This window comes from Phycodurus eques, chromosome 17, assembly GCF_024500275.1.
Source record: "Phycodurus eques isolate BA_2022a chromosome 17, UOR_Pequ_1.1, whole genome shotgun sequence".
NCBI classification, from domain to species: domain Eukaryota; kingdom Metazoa; phylum Chordata; class Actinopteri; order Syngnathiformes; family Syngnathidae; genus Phycodurus; species Phycodurus eques.
Genome location: NC_084541.1, coordinates 4871101 through 4883560, shown reverse-complemented (window position 1 = coordinate 4883560; position 12460 = coordinate 4871101). Strand labels below are relative to the sequence as shown.

The window sequence follows — 12460 nt, the reverse complement described above, 5'->3', positions numbered from 1 at the left end:
AATAAATTATTAACAATATATAATGTAATACATAATAAAACATCTAATATATGTAATAAATATTAATTTATTTCCAACAGTCTATTGTCTTCATTTAATAGCATGTCTTGGCTGCTTTGCTCATCTGGTAGGACCCCTGCTGGACTCCCTGCAGTTTGCCTACCGAGCAAACAGGTCTGTGGATGATGCAGTCAACATGGGACTGCACTTCATTCTAGAACACCTCGACATTTGTGGTCTTCAACTTTGCGTTCAACACCATCATCCTCAAACTCCTCTTCTCCAAGCTTCTCCAGCTCAGCGTCTTGCCTGCTATCTGCCAATGGATTTACAGCATCCTGACAGGCAGGACACAGCAGGTGAGGCTGGGGGACACCACCACATCCACACACACCATCAGCACCGGGGCGCCGCAACGATGTGTCCTCTCTCCGCTGCTCTTCTCTCTCTCCACATGACAGACTGCACCTCAATGCAGCCAACTGTCAAACTCCTGAAGTTTGCAGACGACACAACCATCATCGACCTCATCAAAGACGGTCATTGACCTCATCAAAGACGGTGACGAGTCTGTATATCGACAGGAAGTGGAGCGGCTGGAACTGTGGTGCGGCTGACACAACCTGGAGCTGAACACGCTCGAGACTGTAGAGATGATCGTGGACTTCAGGAGACATCCTTTGCCACAGCTGCCCCTTAGGCTGTCCAACCGTCAAGACAGTCAAGTTCAGTCTCAAGACATTCAAGTTCATTACAGTCTGTCAGGACCTGAAGTGGGAGACCAACGTCAACTTCATCCTCTAAAATGCCAACAGAGGATGTAATTCCTGCGGCTTCTGAGGAACACGGCCTGCCACAGGAGCTGTTGAGGCAGTACTACACAGCAGTCATGGAATTAGTCCTGTGTTCTTCCATCACAGGCTGGTTTGGTGCTGCTACAAAAAAAGGAAAAACTCAGACTGCAACGGACAATCAAAACTGCTGAAATGATTCTTGGTACACCCCTACCCACCATTGAGGACTTGCACGCTGCCAGAACTAAGACAAGAGCATGCAAAATCCTCTTGGACCCTCCATATCGTGGTCACCCCCCTTTACAGCTCCTTCCCTCAGGTCGACGCTATCAAACAATGCAAACTAAAACAAGCAGACATTCAAACATCTTCTTCTCTCTTGCCATTAAATTGCTAGAGGCTAAGTGACTCTCCGTAGTGTTTTGTTTGTTTTTTTATGTTTTTATATCTCAAAGTACAGTACTGTACATATTTGCCATATTTGTACTGTATTTGTTGCCATAAAAATGTAATCTGCCAAAAGCCTTCAGAATCCCAAGTGATGGCATCAAACAAGTAAAACACACACACACACACACACACACACCATTGAAATGGTCTAACCAATCCGATTTTAGATTCACCACTCTTCGCTTTTACGCAGGCTGAGTCACTTTGGTACTTTTCCCGTCCTCTGATTGGTTCAGCTAAATCATCCTCTGAGTGGTTGAGTTGAATATGTGAATGAGATGCATTACCGAAGAGGACGATTTTGGACATGATTAAAAATTCATTTTCAAGGCCACTTAAAAGAGAAAGAAAAAAAAACTTGACTTCGTGGAGCTATGTCAACCAACATATTACTGTCTGAATTGTTTTCTACCCATAAAAGGATTTTGGGGCACTTTCAGAGCAGCAAATAATCATTAACTTCAGCTTTTATGGCTGCAACACATTCCAAAAAAGCTGGGACAGGTGGCAAAAAAGACTGAGAAAGTTGAGGAATGCTCATCAAACACCTGTTTGGAACATCCCACAGGTGAACAGGCTAATTGGGAAGAGGTGGGTGCCATGATTTGGTATAAAAGGAGCTTCCCTAAATTACTCAGTCATTCACAAGCAAAGATGGGACAAGTGAACAACACTTTGTAAACAAGTGCGTGGGAAAATAGTCGAACAGTTTAAGGACAATGTTCCTCAATGTACAATTGAAAGGAATTTAGGGATTTCATCATCTACGGTCCATAATATCATCAAAAGGTTCAGAGAATCTGGAGAAATCACTGCATGTAAGTGGCCAGGCTGAAAACCAACATTGAATGCCCGTGACCTTCGATCCCTCAAGGGGCACTGCATCAAAAACCGACATCAATGTGGAAAGGATATCACCACATGGGCTCAGGAACACTTCAGAAAACCAATGTCAGTAAATACAGTACGGCGCTACATCCGTAAGTGCAACTTGAAACTCTACTATGCAAAGCAAAAGCCATTTATCAACAACACCCAGAAACGCAGCCGGCTTCTCTGGGACCGAGCTCATCTAAGATGGACTGATGCAAAGTGGAAAAGTGTTCTGTGGTCCGACGAGTCCAGATTTCAAATTGTTTTTGGAAATTCTGGACGTCGTGTCCTCCGGGCCAAAGAGGAAAAGAACCATCCGGACTGTTATGGACGCAAAGTTCAAAAGCCAGCATCTATGATGGTATGGGGCTGTGTTAGTGCCAATGGCATGGGTAACTTACACATCTGTGAAGGCACCATTAATGCCGAAAGGTACACACAGGTTTTGGAGAAACATATGCTGACATCCAAGCAACGTCTTTTTCATGCACGCCCCTGCTTATTTCAGAAAGACAATGCCAAACCACATTCTGCACGTGTTACAACAGCGTGGCTTCGTAGTAAAAGAGTGCGGGTACTAGACTGGCCTGCCTGCAGTCCAGACCTGTCTCCCATTGAAAATGTGTGGCGCATTATGAAGCGTAAAATACGACAACGGAGACCCCGGACTGTTGAACAGCTAAAGCTGTACATCAAGCAAGAATGGGAAAGAATTCCACCTACAAAGCTTCAACAATTAGTGTCCTCAGTTCCCAAAAGTTTATTGAACGTTGTTAAAAGAACACAGTGGTAAACATGACCCTCTCCCAGCTTTTTTTGGAATGTGTTGCAGCCATAAAATTCTAAGTTAATGATTATTTGGTAAAAACAATAAAGTTTATCAGTTTGAACATTAAATATCTTGTATTTGTTGTGTATTCAATTAAATATAGGCTGAACATGATTTGCAAATCATTGTATTCTGTTTTTATTTATGTTTACCACAGCGTCCCAACTTTGGGGTTGTACACAGACAGGTAAGAGAAAAGAAAGGAGGTCTGCTGCATCTCCATCAGTATCTATGGTGGGTACGATTTATTTTATTGAAAGTTTAACGTTTTTGTCATGTTATTAGATAAATATTGATTGTGAACTGTTATATTGTCATGTATACACTACACTTGTATAGGTTTGGAGGAGATGTATTGGAGGAGAAAGGTAACTGTTGCTTTCGTAATAATGGCATATATATATATATATATATATTATATATATACACACTGTTATATTGAATAGATAATTTAATCTCTCAAGTCTTGAGTGAAATAATTGAATGAGAGCAATTATTATTACATAAGATGTGTCTGGCAATTGAAAATTAATGAGCAAATTCAGAGTGATATTGACAAACCGAAGGGTTCAAGAGAGGGTAGGCCCCCAGCTCTGTTTACCACTACACAAAGCTAACGGCTCTTGACTATGTAAATGGTGATGATTTGAGACATTGTAGAGGACTGGGGCTCAGATGGGTGGACAAGGTTGAGGGTATTATAGCCAGAAAAACAATCCTGTGGCCCAACAAATGGTGAATGCGTGCTATCTAGACCAATTATGCCACTGTGCCAGGTGCATGGAAGTCTGAGAGCCTATTGGGAGGCATGTCTCTGATGTTCTGGTTGTACACATCAAGTCGTAATAAGCACTACATAGCCAGCCAGATACTGTATGTATGGCTCTTTAATATAGAGGAAGAGAAGAAAAATGAAACCCAGCAAATTAATTTTCCAGGTAAGCAAACATCTTAGACATCATTTCGGTTGTTGACTGACAGGGCCATAAAAGCTATTTGGATAACAATGGTACAAATAAATGAGAAAAGGGTTGGTTGATGCAGGCATACCGGAAAGAAGATGGCAATAATCTTTTGGATACCTAAGCGGCATTCAAACAGCTCCAAATCAAAAGTAATCAAACCATATGGGTTTAGGAACAATAGATTAACATTTGTTGTATAGCTAGATAAATGTTGAATACCCAGCAGGGCTGGCTCGCTCATTAGGCAATATAGGCGAACGCTAAGGGTGCCGTAGCTTCAGTGGGCACCACATAATTGGGGAAAAGAATACACAATTAAATATAGTGTGATTATACTAAAAGTTGTTATTACTATTTAGTCTTACAAATGAAAAAATATAATTCCCAATTAATATCACTACGAATGAAAAAAGAGCAATTTTAAAGAGTGTGACCTTTGTTTTTGAAGGAAAAGTTGTTGTTTTTTGAGTCGTGCACGCTGCTAACCTGGCAACCCACGATGGCGCTATGATGCAGAGTGCAGGGGCAACCTCATTAAGTACGTAACATGGAGGGAGATCCTAAAATGATGACATTTGAATTCATAATTTAAGGATCGTTTTGAACAAATTGGGAGAAAGAGAATGGCAACATGCAGCTCCCATAGACACAGTCACGACAACACCTGACTGAACTTAATGCCTACAGAGTGTATAAAGTTAATGACTCTCATTTAGCGATTCACACACACACCAATATATTTGGGGAAACAGAGAGGGCACCGGAAACAATATATATAATTTTAAAATCTGATGATTACATGTTTATTCCAATATAAAGGATATTTAAATGTTTATCATCACAGTATCAGCTTAACTACATTGGTAGCTGTAAACACTCATGCAAATGTTAGGAAAAAATTACTTACCTGTATGTATTTGTCTAAATAATATAAGTATACAGTATATACAATTATTTCATCCTCTAAATTGTTATTCATTTAGCATTAATAGGCATAAATGCACTTAATTCTGTTATGATCAGTGATAAACATTTTATCATGACTCCAATATATGTTGGAACAGAGCAATTTTGTATAACTTGAGATACATCGTGCTGAAACCAAGTAATTGACTTGCCATGCTTTGAATTTTGTCAGGACTTGATTTGCTAAATTTTTGCCATAGTAACTTGGAACTTGCTTGAAATGTGAAGGTTAAGACTTAGTTACAACCTGCACACTGTGACTTACTCCTACCTCTGCAAATAACCGACCCACCCCCAGTTATTTACCACTTTACTGTTAAATTGATAACTTGCTTCTGACCGATTAGCCTCAACATGGTATGCGCTTCAGTAAATAAGTTTTATATTTCTGTAGCTTCGTGGCAGGGAGGGGTCAACTATTACAGATATTTTGTGGAGATTAAACCTAATCAATCAGTGTCTACATTGGCCTAATCTATGATATTGATATGTGCACCAGAAAAACAATACATTTTGTGATACATGCATAGTAGATAACATGTATCTATTGGGTTTTTTATTTTTATTTTTAAAATTATAATTAAATGATTTAAAACATGTTTTTTGAAAATGGGTTATATTTTATAAATTAAAGACAACGTTCAAAACGATGCTTTTCGATTTATTTTCTAAACGTATGTAAATCGTAAATGAAGGGGGGCAGCAAAGAAATCTCACCTCAGGTGCCACACTGGTTGCCGGTTGCAAGCCCTGATTTAAAAAAAAAAGGAATGTTGTGTCAATAAGGGCACCAGCATAAAAATTGTGCCAAACAAATCATACGAGTGACTTGCTGTGGCGACCCCTGCTGGAACAAGCTGAAAGTCACATAAAAGTGTGTAGGTTTTGCGCTTTACAGAAATTTTAGTTACTGAAGAAAAAGAAAAATTAAGAAATAAATTCAAGAAAATAAAGTTGAGAAAATAGTAACCCTTAATTAACAATAAATATAAAAGTCACTGTTGAAATATAAATAAAGACCAGTATTGAAACTTGAATCCGACATTCATAGTTGTATGACTGAAACTCATTCTATCGTGAATGGTAAATGGACTGCGCTTATATAGTGCTTTAGCAACACCATCACAGTGCCCAAAGAGCTTTACAAAGCCTCACATTCACCCACATTCATACACCAATGGGTGAATGCTGCCCACTGGGAGCAAATTAGGGTTCAGTGTCTTGCCCAAGGACACTTCGACACACAGACAGTAGTAGCTGGGATTTGAACCACTGACCCTTTGATCACTGGATGACCTGCTCTACCGACTGAGCCACAGCCGCCACAATAATAAGAAGCTCATGCAGCTCCTGGTGGTTGTTTGTTTGATTGCACTTGATAAATAGAAAAACAAATAGACCTTTTCGTAATGTTTGTAAAGGTGCCAGGGTACTTCCGGGTGGCAGGAAAGTGATAGACTGCTACTGACCTTCACTGAAACACTGCCAAAAACTTGTTTGGGGTTGCACTGATATGCTCTGAATGTTTTTGTTAGTTTTTTCGATTTCCCTTAATTTTTTTTTTTTTTTTTTTGTTAAACAGTGGAGAATGAATCGAGTGGATGTCGTGAATAGTTCGCAAGACTAGATGTTAGTGTAGTAGCTAGCCTCTTCTAAAGGGCCGGACTGGGAACCAAATCTCCATTATCCATTTTGTGGAAACCATTTTCTCACAGGTGTAATACAAATTATTATGCAAATGATATTTTTCTCAAATTTCTGTAAGCAATCGATACAAATGACAACCATAATTTAAGTCATCAAGCATTACAGTGTAAGTTGAATGTTTTTGAACAAACCTAATGATAGTAGTATTTTTTTTTTTAATAATTAAAATGCACTGTTTTGGTATGTTACTAAATCCAGAAAAATGGCCGTCATTTTCGTTCCATTTCGCTGTGGCGGAAATAGGGTATGTGAATTTAGAGGGGGTCCACCAAAACTGCATCTTCTCATTGTTTAGCGCAAGGTAATACTTGCTCTTTTTCATATGTTGTAGGGAAATCCCTTTATCGCCTCGTTTTTGAATTTTTCAGTGTGGTTGAGAGTTTCTGTGTTTCTGACATCGATGAAAACGTTTTTTGATTTCGGCGATGACAATCACACGTTAATACGATACGTCCACAAGAGAAACCTAAATGTCCTTGATTCACTATTATTATTCTTGTTTTCAATGAAGTTTGAAGTAATTCCGGCGATGCAATTGCTCTCAGTTTTACCCTAAAAATGAGATGGCTCGAGCAGAGCCATTGAAAAATCTGAAAAAGGCCTGTTTAAACATCTCGTTTTCAACTAGTAAGACTAACATCCGAGCATTTTTCTACCCAAGAGGCAAGGTTTTGGTCACAAGTTTCCTAATGATTTACATTCATTTCTAGGCAAAAGGTTTTGGCAAATTTTCAACATAAAAAGTGTGATAAAATCCTTAATCCTTATCCAATTCTGACAAACTAGGGCTCATTTTATTTGTGTAACACACCTCTGTCCAATGGTATCCTCTACTTTAGTAACATACCTAGACAATTTGAAATTATTATGCGCAACAAAGTTTCAAGACATTTTATAGGTTGTAAAGAACTGTAAATAGTCATTTGTTGAATTTGCAGCAATTAGGTCATATTTACAGAAATCAAAAGCTATTTCAATTGAAAACATAAGCTACATTTTAATATAGGACCCCTTATTTGATAGCAGCTTCACCATTCTTACATCCATTGAAAATTACTTTTAGGAGACTTTCTGCTAGAATTTGTGGAAAGCTCCGTCTTTGTCCACCCAGAAGTGTAACATCACGGTGAAAAGGTCTATAGCAGCCCAATTTTTATGTGAAGCAATGGAACTGAATAAGAGTTCAAAAGATCTATCGTCTATACATACCTTTTTCACAATGTGACGCTTCTTCTGGTGAAGTGCATGCATATTCAAATAGGATCCTTTACCAGATGTGCTGCGGCCCAGTGTTATTTTATTACGTTCTACAAGGTCTTCTGTTTGTGTATGTCGCTTTTTCTTTCCAGGAGTCTGAGAACTCGCTGTTGTGGGTGAGATTTGTAATGATCCTCCAGGTATGTGTTGCAGTTCCTTCTGGTAGTAGGTCTGATATTCTTTCAAGTACATAGCATGCATTTCCTCCATGTGCTCATGCATTTCCTCCATGTGCTCTGTCGGCTCAAGAGATCTTTTACTATTTTTATCCACATTGTCACAGCTATTTTGTAGCTGGTCTTTGGACTGCCGATGGGTAGAGCTAGCACTACAACTACGAGATGAATTGGATTTTGGTGAGCTATGACACAAAGCATTGCTGTGACAGAGTTGGGTTGTTATTGAGCTAACCTGGTCATCTTGGGGGTGTAGGTGGTATGGCTGATTACAATCACTGCCCGCAATATTTGGAGTCATTATAAGTGTTGCACTTGTGTCCGCTATGTATCTATATCCTCTTATAAATGGCTTCTGCGATTGACCAGACGTTTGCCTTGGAAAGTGGTGACGTTCCGGGACAGAGCACTTTAAACTCTCGGTGATGACAGCTCCCTTTTTGTTGATGTTCCAGTTTGGGTCACAGCACAATTCTGAGTAGACATCACTGGCGTCCAGTTTGCTATAAGGTAAAAGGAAAACAGAAGAAGACACTCAGTACAAATAGCCAAACACTTGTTTCTCCATCTGTCCATTATATCATGTTTGCAAGAGGTGATTAGCTTTCACTTTTCCCTTCCCTTTAATGTGTCTCAACTCAGATGTACAGTGAGTCAAAGTTATTATCATTATCTTTTTGGATAAGATTTCAACTGTCACATTATCATAGCCCACAGCTCTAGTAGAGAATGTCCATCCATCCATCCATTTTCTTCCACTTATCCGGGTTTGGGTCATGAGTGGCAGCCGCCTAAGCAGGGGAAGCCCAGACTTCCCTGTCCCCAGCCACTTCATCCTGCTCTTCCTAGAGGATCCAGGTCCAGGTCCAGTCCAGCTGGGACACAGTCTCTCCAGCATGTCCTGCTGGTTCATCCCCAGGGCCTCCTCCCGGTAGGATGTGCCCAGAACACCTCACCAGGGAGGTATGATAATCAGATGCCCGAGCCACCTCATCTGGCTCCTCTCAATGCGCAGGAGCAGCAGCTCTACTCTTGAGCCCTATCTAGTTGAGCAAGCTTCTACCCTTGTCTCTAAGGGAGAGGCCAGACACCCTGTGAAGGAAACTTATTTTGGCTGCTTGTATCAGTGATATTTTTCTTTCTACTAGAGAATAACAATACGGAATGTACTGTATCATAACATTGAGTTTTTGCTTCGGATTTCATTAACCACAGGACCAAAGCCTTAAAAGAAAGTGCATTATGTTTAAGTAAAATTATCAATTCTGAATTCTTCTGGCACCATCTGACTAATTAGGTTGATCGTGAAAGCGACTGAATTGAGGGGCTGAGCATCCATTTTGCTCCAATTCTAGAATCACCCCTAATTGACAAGCAACCTCATTCATGGAGTTCCATAACCACTGGCTGTTTCCAGTATGATAAATGTCAGAGCATGTATAAATAATAACAAAAGAAGGCACACTTGGAACATCATTATCACAGCGATGATGTCCTCAAGCTAAGATCACATGGTAACGGGAATTGCAATCCTGTATTGGTGGTTTGTTTTGTATTTTCACCTTGAGACAAATGAGAGTAAATTGTAGTGGTACTATATAGGGAATGGTTCACAAATGGCAATTTTCAGATTATGAGCGGGCTACAAAATTGCTTTCCTCAATGCTCAATGGCAATGAAAAGATGTTAGTAAATTAATCATAGATAGGTCTTTGTGCTTACTGGGTGGGGAAGGCGAAAGAAGCCTTAATTCTTCACAAACATCATAGCGAGTACATGTGTGCGTGTGTTGAGTTCAGAGGTGTAGGACTGTTCTTTTCAATGAGACAGAAAGGGTAAAGGATCTCTCACTAATGAGTTATACTCAAACTAGTTAAGAGTATGCATTAATACATGCAGCTGGGTGTGATGGAAAAATACTGAATTTGCCCATGGGTACAGAGGTCTCCATACAAAAGATAGCAAAAAACGGTAACAATGAAAGAATATAGTTGCATGGACTGTACTCAAACACTATCTTTCAAAATTGAGTAAATAGGTAAAAAATGTAGTGCACAGAGATGAATGGAGCTGCTTAGATAGGATTCGTTCACTTGAATGAGGAATGTGCATTGGGTTTATAAAGTATGCAGTGGCATTGTGTGAAAAGGCTTATCTGCTTTGAGGAGTTGGTAGAAAAGGACGCTGAGAACATGATGTTGGCAATAGGATTGTGTCCTCTGCCATGCCTCTATGAGATAGAACCCTTTGTGTAAATGTACCAAGGTCATTTTCCTCTGAAACAATATACTTCAGTGGCAGATGAACATTTACCCCAGGTTAATGACAGCAGGAGAATGAATTTCCTTCTTTTTTTTTTTTTTTTTCTTTAACCTTCCTTCAGTGTCTGAAGCAAACAAAAGTTTGAGTCAACAAGTGTACGAAAACAGAAGTCCTGTTGTAATTTACATATAGCAGATGATGACCACAGTTCCCTCAAAAGAGAGCTCTCCTTACAGTAACAGTAATATTTGTTATTGGTCCACGAGAGACCACTTATTTTGATTCCCCCAAAACAAAACTCAAATTTACCTCAAATGAAAGCTTTTATTCTCCTTGTTCCTGAATTGGGCCCATGCTCCACTCAAACACCATTTCACGGTTGAGTGATGAATGACGGCTTATCATTTATTATCCATATGATGTTTAAATACAACCCCAATTCCAATGAAGTTGGGACATTGTGTTAAACATAAATACTGTCATGGGTGTGTGTTCCGGTTTTTGTCTTCCCCCTGTTTCACACACACCTGCTCCTGAGAGCATCTTCACCACCTGTACCTCGTTCACCCTAATTACCCCTTGCATTTAACCTCGTGTCTCATTCTTTCTCGTCGCCAGTTCGTTGTACCTTGTCGTCGCGTTCCAGCATTCCTTGTTTCGACGTCACCGACTCATAGTAAGACTAGACCCTGTTCCGATTATTGACCTTGCCTCTTTGCCTCACGTTTTTTGGATACTGTTGCCTTTTCGGATTGCCTGCCTGTGTATCGACCTCTGCTCGTTTATTAAACCTTCCTTTTGTGAAACTGTCCATTTGTTTTGGAGTCGTGCATTTTGGCTCCTGTCCGCTGTTCCGTTCATGACAGAACGAACTGGCCATATCATGGAACCAGCAGACTCAGACCCGGTGCGCAAAGCCCTTCAAGCGCAGGGTCGACGCCTCTCGAAGCTGGGTGAGCAGCCTGCTGCCCTCCACCTTCATCTAGAGGGACTGTCAAGGCATCAGGACAATATGATGAGACAGGTGGCCTCACAGTTTGAACTTCTTATGAAAATGATTCAAGAGAAGGAACCAGTTGGCACAACACCCGATACCGCCACGGTACCAACATTTCCATGTGAAGCAGTCACCGTGCAGCCACCTGCCACCTCCGCTGCTGTCTGCCCACAGCTCTCTCGACCGGAGAGGTTCTCTGGAGATTCTGGGAACATTAAGCCGTTCATCACTCAGTGCGTACTCCACTTTGAGCTGCAGGCAGCCGCCTTCCCCACCAAGCGGGCAAAAATCGCTTTTGTCATTTCCCACCTGACTGGTCGTGCGGAGGCGAGGGCTACTGCTGAATGGAGCCGCAATTCCGCCGCGTGTCATTCGTGAGATTTTTTCGTAAAGACTATGGAGCAAATTTTTCAATTTTCCACACCAGATCGTGAGGCAGCTCGCTCCCTTGTCACCTTACAAAAAGGCAAGCCCGCCGTCAAGGATCATTTAGTCCCGCTAGACCTGCCGACCGACTTAGACACTCTCATCGCTCTCGCCGTAAAAATCGACAAGAGCCTTTTGGATTGCAAGCTGGATGGAGATCGGCGGAGGGCTGCGCCACCGCGCACTTGGAGGACGAGCCTGGGTGACCAGCCAAACCAAGGCAGATCCCCTGTTTCCGGTCTCAACACACTGGCTAGCCTCCCCACGGATGAACCCATGCAACTGGGCAGGTTCCGTCTCTCCCTTGAGGAACGTCAATGCCGGCTGAGGGAAGCGCGGTGCTTCTATTGCGGTCAGTTGGGTCATTCCGTGAGCAACTGTCACGTCAAAGTTGCCGGTGCCGGTAGCAAGGGCACGGGAGAGGTGAGTCTGAATTTCATGAAGGAAGACCCAACACGGGTTCTTCCTAAAGTGACACTATGCTCTCCTGATCAAGAAATTCATACACCTGTATTAATTGACTCTGGTTCTGACGCAAACTTACTTAACTCCCTCCTTGTTAGACGTATGCACCTTAGAACCTTTCAAATAAAACGCCACCGCAACACCTATGCTGCAGACGGCAGTTTTATGTGCAAGATCACTCACACTCACATTGACATTTCCTGATTCTCACTCGGAACGCATTAGTTTTCATGTTTTTGACGCCATGAATCATGACCTTATTTTAGGGAACCCATGCTTGAAATTACATAACC

General features: G+C 41.1%; 1 protein-coding gene across 1 annotated transcript in view; it reads right to left on the bottom strand.

The window, feature by feature from the left end:
- jhy (junctional cadherin complex regulator) overlaps positions 1 to 12460 on the bottom strand; it is a 52016-nt gene that overhangs the window by 22401 nt on the left and 17155 nt on the right. Inside the window, exons 2-3 of the mRNA XM_061703204.1 lie at positions 7794 to 8520; positions 5595 to 5627 (exon numbers count right to left, since the gene is read on the bottom strand). Coding sequence (XP_061559188.1) covers positions 5595 to 5627; positions 7794 to 8520 — 760 coding nt within the window. The remainder of the gene's footprint in view (positions 1 to 5594; positions 5628 to 7793; positions 8521 to 12460) is intronic.